The following is a 12,911-nucleotide window of genomic DNA, read 5'->3' on the forward strand; positions in this document are numbered from 1 at the left end:
CATTGAAATAATCCATGTCCTAACAGACTCCAGGTCACCCGTGTGAAAATGATCCAATTCTAGCTTTGTATTAGCATGTGCTGGTTCGTAACTTTGGTATAGTAGGAGTATGGTCTGGAGAATGAATGGCCTGGCTCATAATCACACTGTTGTCATGGAGATGGTTGGCAGGTATGAAATCCTACAGTGGAATAGCAGTGCAGTCTCTTGTAGACCCTAAATGAGCTAATGCCAGAGAAACATTGAGGTGATTAAGTCTAGGTAATTTATATCTTTAATAATAAACCGCAGGCACCATTTTAAAGCTTTTTCAAAATTCATGTGTAATAAGATGAAACTTGGAGGAATCAATTGACTGACAAATATGCACATGATCCTGTGTGAAAAATGCTTTATTTCTACCTAAATCAAGTAAACTTGGATTTGATGACTGTTTATGGACTACCTTAAAACATTCCCTCTTTTTTTCCTATATGTAAAAAATGTGACAAATGTATAATTCTACATACATACCTAAGCTGGCAATTGTTTGGTGCTCCTGTTATAAAATCTGTAAAATTCCTGATTGTGTGCCCAACAAAATGGCCACCTTTATCTTTGTGCTGCAGCCTGTGAATTGCTGCAGCTGATAGTAATATGTTACTTAAGTGTAACACATTATTGTTACAGCTTTCAGAGCAATAGACAGTCTGCTGTTTGGAGCACAGCAACATATGTTTGTGATACTTTGTTGCCAAAGTGCAGAGCTAAAAAAGATGTGTGTTAAAGCCTGTTTCAAAACAGGAATTGGATATGACTTTCTAAATGGTTGCTGTAGCAGCCAAAGTATGATCAGTACATTAAACACATGATTAAAAATTGCATTAGGAGTTAAAAAAACGCAGACAGTATTCTGCAGAATGTATTAAAAAGAAAATGAAATAAAAAAGGATTTTTCACGTTTTGCAGCTTTCAAATTGGGGCTGCTCACTTGTTTTAACGAGGGTGAAACAAACACCATACATAGATCAGACACCCATGATTCATTTAAAATACGTATTTGTAGTGAAAATGGAAATATGGCAAGGGCTTGCCTTCCTTTAGCATCTCCATTTTCTGTGGTGTTGCTGTGCGTTAAGGCCAGGATTTAATACGTGTTAATGTGGAATAATGCACTTATCAGTCAGTTAATGATGGATGGGAGTGCGATGCCCTGCTTCTCATCCTAAGCACCCTTCCCCTTCTACATATAGGAATACATTAAGCTTTGAAAAGAAGTCGGCAACATTGTTTACACTATTTGAGAACTATGGCAACTAAGTTCACGAGAGTAGCCCTTTTATTTGCCTGCAAGATCAGCATACGGTATTTCATAAAAAACTGTATGTGTGTGTATATATATATATATATATATATATATATCCGCCTTCGACGGAGATTCGGATGTGCGTGCGCAAGCGCTGTGCACCCTGGACTGAGACATTCACTGGGGAGTAACCGGATGATTTTAAGTAATTTCACCTGGGTTGGGGGCTATATATTGTGGACATTTTATTATGTATGCTATCTTCACTTGAGAAAGACCACATTTTGATGGTTGAAACGTTGTGTATTTGATATAATACATTCTTTGGAAATCCGTAGAGCCCTGAACCTTCCGTTTTTTTGCTGACAGGGACTCCCCTGGATCAGAGCAAGTACCAGTTACCAGTTCATGGTGTGCAGCATTAATCCTGTATTTTGCTATATAAAGACACACACACACACACACACACACACACACACAGTTTCCCTGCCTATACTGCAAACGTCAATAAGGATCTCAAACCTTTCCACAGGACCCTAAAATAGTCCAAGTTATTTAATATTCAATTCATATCATATCCATTACACTGAAAGTTTAATTCATCCATCTTCATCACTGCTGCTCCATGCATCGTCAAATGCTGGATTCAGATGTGCACGGGACCCTGGTTTTTCAGAGTCCTCATCAGGAACAGGTTCACGCAGTGCTGGTACCCAAGCGAGAACTTTGCAGTCTTTGCTGCCACTGTACAGCTCCTGGAATTGAGGTTGATAAATACAACAGTCCACATGGTTATAATGTCCCCTCAACACACTTATCTTTTCACCAGAATAGATAGTATACACAGCAATAGTACTGTCATAAGGTACAAACACAAACTCAGGGCTACAGCCCACGGAGACTGTGAACTTGAGTCCTTTCCTGCTTTCGTTACAAACCTTGCCATAGTTTACAAGTGTGTTTTCTCCTGATGAGCTGTTCCACAGCCTCATTCGGTCATCGGTCCCTACTGTCAGAAGGTGAAGGCCGTCGCTGGTAAAGCACAAGCCATTAACTCTGCCATTATGGGCAGTGTTTGCAGCTTCTGAAGAAGCCTTCGACTTCTCTCCATTGTGTTGGTCGAGGGTTAAGAGGCATCCAGTTGCTTTGCGTACGTCCCACAGCTTCACTTTGCTGTCGGTGCTTGCAGTTGCCAAGATATAATCATATCGTGGAGACCAGCAGACTGCCAGCACTTCCCCTCTGTGACCCTGCAGAATGTGAGAGCAGGAACCCGATTTCAAGTCGCACAGCTGAACTTTGGGGTTTTTTGTGCCGACTGCTATCAAGCTGTGCTTAGTGGCCACTGGAGACATGTGGTGGCTATACACAGTCCCATCAAAATGAAAGACTTCAGCTACCCGTAGAGAATTTGTGTCCCATATCTTCAATGTCTTATCAAACGAACTTGATGTGAAAATTCCAGTGTCATGAGGGTACCACTGGACTGTTTCAACACTGAATTTGTGTACGTCTGGGTGACCTTTACCCACTTTACACAGTGATTTACATGTGTAGGATAGATTTTTACTGAAATTTGCAAGATCATAAAGAACAATTACACCATCAGTTCCCCCAGACAGCATGTATCTTCCCTCTACATGTTCAATATCAAGGGTGTTTACACCATTTTCATGGATACTTTCAACATCCCTGTCCTTGTTCAACTCCAAACTCAGTACCCTTCGTGTAGTTTCAGCACGCGTGAGTCGAATTGGGCTGTCCAAGCCAGACTGACGGGCCCATAAAAATCCAAGCATTCTTAGAAAGCTGCACGAGATAAGAACAGCCCCTTAATCCATGAAAGGGAAAACATCCACACATCACCAGTAGACCTTTTATATGGGTTAGCTGTCCTTGAGGAAGACCACAGTGGTGATATAGTCGGAGTAATAGTATACTTCAAACAGGTAAGGATAAACAACAGCACCCAAAAGGTTCATGGTGTGTAGACCGTTGTCTATTGTCAAGCCCTGCAACAAGATGTAATAAAGGCATACGATTATATATATATTAACCATTTGTGGGTACCTAGACAATTTCAAAGACAATACAACAAAACACCAAAAAGCTTTGTATCAATGTAAACACTTTGAGTACTCCAGTGGATAGAGGGAGGGATATGAGAGGAGAAGGAGTAATAAGGTAGTCTAATACGATCAAAGGGGGAATTTAACCCAGCCTACACCAGTCACAAGCCCGGGTGAAAAATGGGGAGTGTTGGTTCCCATGGCGACAGAACTGGAAAATAAGCCAAGAACCCAATGGCAGGACAACAATTACGAAGCGTGGAAACACTAGAGGACGTATTGAACATCCTGCCGCTGGCCTCTACAACAAATACATAATCGCCGCGTTTCTCCAGGTAAGGAGCATGCAGCTGGCGAAGAGATTGGCCATACAACGCATCGCTCAATACCTCAGATTAAGCGATGTCGTTTACAGAGCTCATCCAAAAGGAGGAATTGAAAAGATAGGAATAACTGATAAAGAGGGATATGATAGACAGAGGATAGGGAGAGAGGGGAAATAGCAACAGGTAAATTGGGGGGATGGGAGGGGAAATGGTACACACCAGATACAGAGGACTTCCCATGTCATTTTAAACAGACATGTCACTCTGACTAATTTTAAGTCACTCTCACGGATTGTAAGAATCATTGATCTCATAGACTTCGGTGGAATCTCACTGACAGATGTCGGCATGTTTCCATATAAATAAGATTAGTTTGGTCCGGTATCCCAAACCTCGCACCAGAGTCCGTCCCAATAGTCCCTGGATTAAGGTGCCTTAAACAAACCTGAAAGGTTGACCATCATCAGTTCAAACCTAAATCGCGATATTTAACCGCGTCACTTAACGGCTCCTCTGGCAGTGAAGGGATTATTGATACTAAAATGTTTTATATAACACGGTGACATTTTACGAGCGATGTCACGAAAACTCACATTGCAAACACAGATACATTAATAACAGCTGAGTTTCCCGTTCACAGGGACAGACTATGAATTTAGTGTTACCAACAGACAGGTGAGACAGCAAATGGGGTCCCCCGTGCACATTCCTCCCCGCCCCCCTAAAACCCTACTTACCACATCCACATGTGATGTGAGCTCCCTCAGCACCACAGAGCAGCAACGTGTCCTTAACTCTGTCAGTGCCAAGCGAGGCCGCTCTGACAGCAAAGGGTTACACGGCGTGCTATTCCCCCACCCCCAGCGTGTGCTACCTTGAATAGATAGATGCTCCGGAGACGTCCCTAGCAACAGCGACCCATCCACCTTCCTCTTCTTTCCGTCTCCCACGGATGACCTCATCTTCTCGGCGACGACCGCAGCGGTTGTTGCCGAGCGACTGACGTCATCGCGGCGCGCCCTCTGTCTCCCCCCCCCTTCCCTCCTCCTCCTTCAGTGTCTCGGCTCACACCAGATCTCACTCAGCCTTCCCCGAGCCGCGCGCGTGCGTGAGACCAGCGCGAGGACAGAACCCGGCGCGAGGAGCAAACGGACCGGCCGGCCACGTGACCCGCCCCAGGCAGACACAGGTACACACACAAACAGAGGGTCTGTAAGGGCAGGAGGCGGGAGACCCCCCACCCCACCGCCCGAGAGCGGCCTGGAGGGGAGGTCTGACACCCTCCTTCCTCCCTACACACCTCCAGTGCCACTCGAGGAGTAACATCACACACCCGGAACCGGGCAACCGCCCAGCTACCTGTGTATATCCACCCCCCACTCAGTGTGTATCTCTCTATACACCCCCCCCCCACTCAGTGTGTATCTCTCTATACACCCCCCCCCACTCAGTGTGTATCTCTCTATACACCCCCCCCACTCAGTGTGTATCTCTCTATACACCCCCCCCCACTCACTGTGTGTATCTCTCTATACACCCCCCCACTCACTGTGTGTATCTCTCTATACACCCCCCCACTCACTGTGTGTATCTCTCTATACACCCCCCCACTCACTGTGTGTATATCTCTATACACCCCCCACTCACTGTGTGTATCTCTCTATACACCCCCATCCACTCACTGTGTGTATATCTCTACACCCCCCCCCACTCACTGTGTGTGTATATCTCTACACCCCCCCCCACTCACTGTGTGTGTATCTCTATACACCCCCCACTCACTGTGTGTATATCTCTATACACCCCCCACTCACTGTGTGTATATCTCTATACACCCCCCACTCACTGTGTGTATATCTCTATACAACCCCCCCCACTCACTGTGTGTATCTCTCTATACCCCCCCCACTCACTGTGTGTATCTCTCTATACACCCCCCACTCACTGTGTATCTCTCTATACACCCCCCACTCACTGTGTGTATCTCTCTATACACCCCCCACTCACTGTGTGTATCTCTCTATACACCCCCCACTCACTGTGTGTATCTCTCTATACACCCCCCACTCACTGTGTGTATCTCTCTATACACCCCCCACTCACTGTGTGTATCTCTCTATACACCCCCCACTCACTGTGTGTATCTCTCTATACACCCCCCACTCACTGTGTGTATCTCTCTATACACCCCCCACTCACTGTGTGTATCTCTCTATACACCCCCCACTCACTGTGTGTATCTCTCTATACACCCCCCACTCACTGTGTGTATCTCTCTATACACCCCCCACTCACTGTGTGTATCTCTCTATACACCCCCCACTCACTGTGTGTATATCTCTCTATACACCCCCCACTCACTGTGTGTATCTCTCTATACAACCCCCCACTCACTGTGTGTATCTCTCTATACAACCCCCCACTCACTGTGTGTATCTCTCTATACAACCCCCCACTCACTGTGTGTATCTCTCTATACAACCCCCCACTCACTGTGTGTATCTCTCTATACAACCCCCCACTCACTGTGTGTATCTCTCTATACACCCCCACTCGCTGTGTGTATCTCTCTATACACCCCCCCACTCACTGTGTGTATCTCTCTATACACCCCCCCACTCACTGTGTGTATCTCTCTATACACCCTCCCACTCACTGTGTGTATCTCTCTATACACCCCCCCACTCACTGTGTGTATCTCTCTATACACCCCCCCCCACTCACTGTGTGTATCTCTCTATACACCCCCCCCACTCACTGTGTGTGTATCTCTCTATACACCCCCCCCCCCACTCACTGTGTGTGTATCTCTCTACACCACCCCCCACTCACTGTGTGTATATCTCTATACACCCCCCACTCACTGTGTGTATATCTCTATACACCCCCCACTCACTGTGTGTATATCTCTATACAACCCCCCCCACTCACTGTGTGTATATCTCTATACAACCCCCCCCACTCACTGTGTGTATCTCTCTATACAACCCCCCCCACTCACTGTGTGTATCTCTCTATACAACCCCCCCCACTCACTGTGTGTATCTCTCTATACACCCCCCCCACTCACTGTGTGTATCTCTCTATACACCCCCCCCACTCACTGTGTGTATCTCTCTATACACCCCCCACTCACTGTGTGTATCTCTCTATACACCCCCCACTCACTGTGTGTATCTCTCTATACACCCCCCACTCACTGTGTGTATATCTCTATACACCCCCCACTCACTGTGTGTATATCTCTATACACCCCCCACTCACTGTGTGTATATCTCTATACACCCCCCACTCACTGTGTGTATATCTCTATACACCCCCCACTCACTGTGTGTATATCTCTATACACCCCCCACTCACTGTGTGTATATCTCTATACACCCCCCACTCACTGTGTGTATATCTCTATACACCCCCCCCCACTCACTGTGTGTATATCTCTATACACCCCCCCCCACTCACTGTGTGTATATCTCTATACACCCCCCCCCACTCACTGTGTGTATATCTCTATACACCCCCCCCACTCACTGTGTGTATATCTCTATACAACCCCTCACTCACTGTGTGTATATCTCTATACAACCCCCCCACTCACTGTGTGTGTATCTCTATACAACCCCCCCACTCACTGTGTGTGTATCTCTATACAACCCCCCCACTCACTGTGTGTGTATCTCTATACAACCCCCCCACTCACTGTGTGTGTATCTCTATACAACCCCCCCACTCACTGTGTGTATATCTCTATACACCCCCCACTCACTGTGTGTGTATATCTCTATACACCCCCCCACTCACTGTGTGTGTGTATCTCTATACACCCCCCCCACTCACTGTGTGTGTATCTCTATACACCCCCCCCACTCACTGTGTGTGTATCTCTATACACCCCCCCCCACTCACTGTGTGTGTATATCTCTATACACCCCCCCCACTTACTGTGTGTGTATATCTCTATACACCCCCCCCACTCACTGTGTGTGTATCTCTATACACCCCCCACTCACTGTGTGTATATCTCTATACACCCGCCCCCCCACTCACTGTGCGTGCGTGTCTCTATACACCCGCCCCCCCACTCACTGTGCGTGCGTGTCTCTATACACCCGCCCCCCACTCACTGTACGTGCGTGTCTCTATACACCCGCCCCCCCCCACTCACTGTACGTGCGTGTCTCTATACACCCGCCCCCCCACTCACTGTGCGTGCGTGTCTCTATACACCCGCCCCCCCACTCGCTGTGCGTGCGTGTCTCTATACACCCGCCCCCCCACTCACTGTGCGTGTCTCTATACACCCGCCCCCCACTCACTGCACGTGCGTGTCTCTATACACCCGCCCCCCCACTCACTGTGCGTGTCTCTATACACCCGCCCCCCCACTCACTGTGCGTGTCTCTATACACCCGCCCCCCACTCGCTGTGCGTGTCTCTATACACCCGCCCCCCACTCGCTGTGCGTGTCTCTATACACTCGCCCCCCACTCACTGCACGTGCGTGTCTCTATACACCCGCCCCCCCACTCACTGTGCGTGTCTCTATACACCCGCCCCCCCACTCACTGTGCGTGTCTCTATACACCCGCCCCCCACTCGCTGTGCGTGTCTCTATACACCCGCCCCCCCACTCACTGTGCGTGTCTCTATACACCCGCCCCCCCCCACTCACTGTGCGTGTCTCTATACACCCGCCCCCCCACTCACTGTGCGTGCGTGTCTCTATATCTAACTCAACCTCCTATATAGTACGATCAGTACTGACCAACTGTATATATCAACCAACCTACTCCCCATACTGTACTAGCTTACTAACTGTATGCACTACCGAACTACTTGTGTATCACCCAACTAACTATGCATCACAATGCTAACTCTAACATACTCTGTATACCACACCACTAATTGTATGTATTTATGTTTGTGTATCTATCTCACCGAACATCCAAAAAATAACTATATATACTGACTGATTTACAACGTGTGTGTGTGTGTGTGTGTCACCCACAGTAGTCTATATACTGTGTACTATCAAATTAACTCTACATAACACACGTGTGGATTTGGAATAATTTATATATATATATATATATATGTATGTATGTATGTATGTATGTATGTATGTATGTATGTATGTATGTATGTATGTATGTATGTATGTATGTATGTATGTATATATATATATTTTTTTTTTTTTTTTTTGGGAGCTTATTATATACTCCGTGTTTCCACTTGACCAGTGCGTTTTGTGCTTTGTTCTTATATAATCTTCTGTTCTAATAAATCACTTATTTACAGCACTTAGTTAATATATTTGTCTATACATATATATCACCGAATGAATTATGTACGATGTATATACCACTTCATTGTGCAATCACACAGTTATAATATATGGCACATATTTATATACTTGTATGCCGCTTACCAATATACTAGCTATCATGTATACTAACTGAGCATAACAGTACTGATTTGCTACCCACCTACAACCCAATTATCACATACCACTAAATGAAATTCCAATGTGCTATCTATCATACCTTCTCATTATATACCATCTACTTAACATGCAGCCACAGCTACTCGCCTGCCAATATAACACTGAATTGCTGATTGCCAACCTGGTAGCCCAGTGTGGTAAAATGGGGGTGTGATCTGGTGTTGGTAAGGGGTGAGCCTGCTCATTTGCGGTCTCTTCATGGTCAGCGTGGTGAAATGGTGTGTAATCTGGAAGTGGTGGAGGGTTTTTGTGAGTTGTGGCAGGAGACGATTGCTGGCAGATATCTGTACTGGCACTGAAGGTAAGTTGTAATGGTTGGTGTTAGTAAATGGATTTAAGTGTTGTAACGAGAGCCTGTAAAATACATTGGTGTATATTTAGAACGGGTTGTTTGGTAATGGTTGTTGGTTAAGGCCTCGGCCATGCTCCCTGCTGGTGTGCTGAGGCGCTCTGAGGCGCAGGGAAAGCAGGTGCTTTCCCTGGCCTTGCGGTTGCTTATCGCACGCGCCGTAAGAGGGCCGTCAGGGGGCGGGCCGGAGGCGGGCGCATCACTGGCCAGGGGCGGGCCAGAGACATCACGGAGCTGGTTCGCCCTCATTGGGCGAACCGCTGACGTGACCGGCCTGTCGCGCCAGCAAGCGGGGGAATATTAAATTCCCCTAAGATCTGCGCTTCCGCAAGTGCAGGTGAGCCCCTACTAAAGCCGCTCTAATTGCAGCTGTAGGGGCTCAGTGCTGAGCGGGAGCGCGCGTAAGCGTGCTTCCGCCAGCAAGCAAGGAACATGGCCGAGGCCTTATGGAGGTAAGCATTAGTTGGAGTCGTATTATATATGAATTAAAGGATTAGAAGGTAGGTGCTGCTTGGTCATGTCAGTTGCTGGTGGGTGCTAGTAGTTAATGTTTGTATGTTGTAGTTATGTAAAGGTGTGGTGGTAGATGACTACGTGGTTGTTAGTATATGGTTTGGCCATTTGCAATATTGGTATCCTGTGCACACCCTCAGCACAAGATCACACACCCATATTGCCATTGGTTCCACCCTCTGACTACATCAAATCACACCCTCCATATCACTATCAGCTGCACCCTTTAAACATCAGAGCACTCCTTGATATCATCTGGTCCCACATGCTGATAAAACCAGACAGCACCCATATATCATCATCCTTCACTGCTTCCATGTTACACCCTCCACACCATGCTCTTATATCCCCACCCAGACAGCCTGTGGTTTACACCCACGTACAGTCACCACAGCAGGTTCCATTAACAGCACTTCATCCAGACACTACATTATTTCTGTCACATTCCTGCACATTAGTATATGCAGGTTTCTGTAGGAGCTCAAATGCTGGTCCCTTTACATTATCAGTTCATTGTATACAGAGGTAACCATACAGGGGAATATATAAACTCTGGTGCTATTCCAATTCCTCATGTAGAAATGCACTGTTCCCTGGAGATGTCTATGAAAGTGTCATCACTTTTCCTTCTCATTTGGGTAACATATAAAAGTATAGTAGAGAGATATAAAACTTACTGTTGTTCCCCTGTAGGTCCTCAAGCGTGCAACCGTATCCAAAGTCCAAGAGTATCCAAAATGTAGTGTGAGGTGCACTGCAACAAGGAGCTGGTCGTGTGGCAATAAAATATGATTTATTCAAGCTGCATTAAAAAACGGTGGAGGGTACAAGCTCCTCCGCGTTTCGTGCCGTGGGGCACTTTATCACCTTGATAAAGTGCCTCACGGCACGAAACGCGTAGGAGCTTGTACCCTCCACTGTTTTTTAATGCAGCTTGAATAAATCATATTTTATTGCCACACGTCCAGCTCCTTGTTGCAGTGCACCTCACACTACATTTTGGACATTCCTGCACATGTTCTATATTTTCTTTCCAAGATCCCCCTTTTCCCTGTTTTATACCACATTGCTGATATCACTGTCTTGTTCTCCACAGATACCACCTTCCTGATATTAGCCACCCGCTGCAGTCATCGCTCACAAAGGCTCACTTTCCTCTGGTTATATGAAGTGGTCCCGTTTTGACTGTTCATCCTTCTCCAAAATCTGCTTTTCATCTCCGCACGTGCATTAGTGTCTACAGACGTGAAACACACAAGACGTGAGGGATATGACTTGGGACAAGAATGTACAGCCTATGGGAGGTCACTGAATAAGCTATAGCTAGGAATAAAGGCAAACCAGCAATCTGGACTGCACAGAGCAGACTCAATCCCAAAGAACTAGCCACTTCCTCCTTTGTCTACTCTTCACCACACACTAGTCCCCTTTTTATCTTTGGTGACTGGTGAAGGTAGTAACACAAATTTCAAGAGGAGGCAGGGGGTGGGCATACAGATCCTCAGATATTGCTGTGTTTTCCTGTCACCATGTATATGTTGCTCTCGTCCTGATGGCTGCACAATTGGAAGCCGCTTGGCTTTGAGGCCGACAAATTCAGCCTCCCTCTCCAGCCAAAAGGGGGAAAGGGAGGGTCACAGCCAACAATCAACCTGTCCGTGCTGGTCTGTCGCTTCAAGCAGGTGAGTGGTTGTGTTTTTTTTCTTTCTGTCTAGATGAACTGAATTGGGTTAATTGCGATCCTTAGCTGCCGTCTGTTTATGGCAAACTGTAGCCCTACAGAAATTGCATTGCTGGACCTGGCAGCCAAAGGGTTGAGCAGAGATTTGAAGTTGGAAATAATCGTGGTGTCTGCTTTTTAAACAAATTGTAGAGGTATGAAGCCCGTCTGCAGAGAATCCCTTTGCCAGCAGGTTCTAGGAATCAAGGTTCAAGATCATGGGGACTTGTATGTAAAAGCTCCTTAAGTTATGTTCTGCAAGGCAATTTTTCACCGTTTGTGCGTGAAAGATTGGGAGGTTATGTCAATTTTGTACATATTGGGCTCGTAGCACGCTTTTATTTATTTAGCAACTTTTTTTGAGTTGTATTTTCATATGGTATAAGCTATTTACCTGGTAAATACGGCACTTCAGCAGGATGAATGAGACTTGTCCATCTTAACACATACGCTGGGGAAATGAGTACTTTAAAATTAAAATGTTTTTATTACTATTATGCTTCCAAACGTTTCCTTTCTTTGTAAATGTTTGTGATGACTCCTTGGTTGAGAATAGCTACTTTTAAGGCGTGAAGCGGGTGCGTTTTGCGTCCATGGTGGACGTGCCGTGGGGGGCGTGTCTTGTGTCAGGGAGCTGGTTCGCCCTCATTGGGTGAACCGCTCACGTGACCTGCCTGTCGTGCCAAGAAAGAAATCAGTTTGAATTGATTTCTTGCGCAACGCATGCACCCTCCCGCTTGCGCCCTTGTGCGTCGACGCTGTGTGTGAGATTGATCAAAGACTTTAGGCAATGTGATCACGCCTCAGCACGGTCTGCAGTACTATGGACCTGGCCTAATGGGAAGCATGCTCAGGACTCCACACGGATAAATGTTGCTTCATATGCATTTGTTTTTTGGGGCTTTAACACTCATACAAATTTATTATTATTTTTTAAACCAGTAAAGATCCCCTTCTCACGTTTAGTTTACTTTGTTTGAAAACTTGGCCCCCTTTTTGTTGTTGCCAAGAATGTAGCAATCTTTTATTCGGAGTGGTATTTCGGCACTCTGGTTATTTGTATTGCATTCAGGCGTAGCAGCGTTGATAAAGTATGTCCCAAACACCAGAAAAACGTGAATGGTTTCAAGGTTACACAGCATTGCT

The 12,911-nt window shown here is 46.3% G+C and overlaps 2 protein-coding genes across 7 annotated transcripts in view; one reads left to right on the forward strand and one right to left on the reverse strand.

The window, feature by feature from the left end:
- Positions 1–1,808: 1,808 nt before the first annotated feature.
- ERCC8 (ERCC excision repair 8, CSA ubiquitin ligase complex subunit) lies at positions 1,809–4,712 on the reverse strand. 3 transcript variants are annotated; one of them, XM_075613499.1, is made up of 3 exons: positions 4,555–4,712; positions 2,224–3,297; positions 1,809–2,040 (listed from the first exon to the last, which is right to left on the reverse strand). In XM_075613499.1, the coding sequence occupies exons 2-3, from the start codon at positions 3,082–3,084 to the stop codon at positions 1,885–1,887; spliced, it is 1,017 nt and encodes a 338-aa protein (XP_075469614.1). In that variant the 5' UTR covers positions 3,085–3,297; positions 4,555–4,712; the 3' UTR covers positions 1,809–1,884. The 3 variants fall into 3 exon arrangements, with proteins under 3 accessions (XP_075469614.1, XP_075469598.1, XP_075469606.1); XM_075613483.1 differs by having other exon boundaries at positions 1,809–3,297; XM_075613491.1 differs by lacking the exon at positions 4,555–4,712 and adding an exon at positions 4,418–4,553 and having other exon boundaries at positions 1,809–3,297.
- Positions 4,713–4,715: 3 nt separating this feature from the next.
- FBXW7 (F-box and WD repeat domain containing 7) overlaps positions 4,716–12,911 on the forward strand; it is a 208,402-nt gene continuing 200,206 nt past the window's right edge. For 3 of the 4 annotated variants that reach the window (XR_012803767.1, XM_075613415.1, XM_075613438.1), the window contains exons 1-2: positions 4,716–4,869; positions 11,142–11,727. The gene's annotated coding sequence lies outside the window, so the exon portion shown is untranslated. Of the gene's footprint in view, positions 4,870–4,890; positions 5,064–11,141; positions 11,728–12,911 lie in introns of those variants that run through there. The other variant, XM_075613422.1, reaches the window with a different exon arrangement.

The sequence above is a fragment of the Ascaphus truei genome, chromosome 1 (genome assembly GCF_040206685.1).
Source record: "Ascaphus truei isolate aAscTru1 chromosome 1, aAscTru1.hap1, whole genome shotgun sequence".
NCBI lineage: Eukaryota > Metazoa > Chordata > Amphibia > Anura > Ascaphidae > Ascaphus > Ascaphus truei.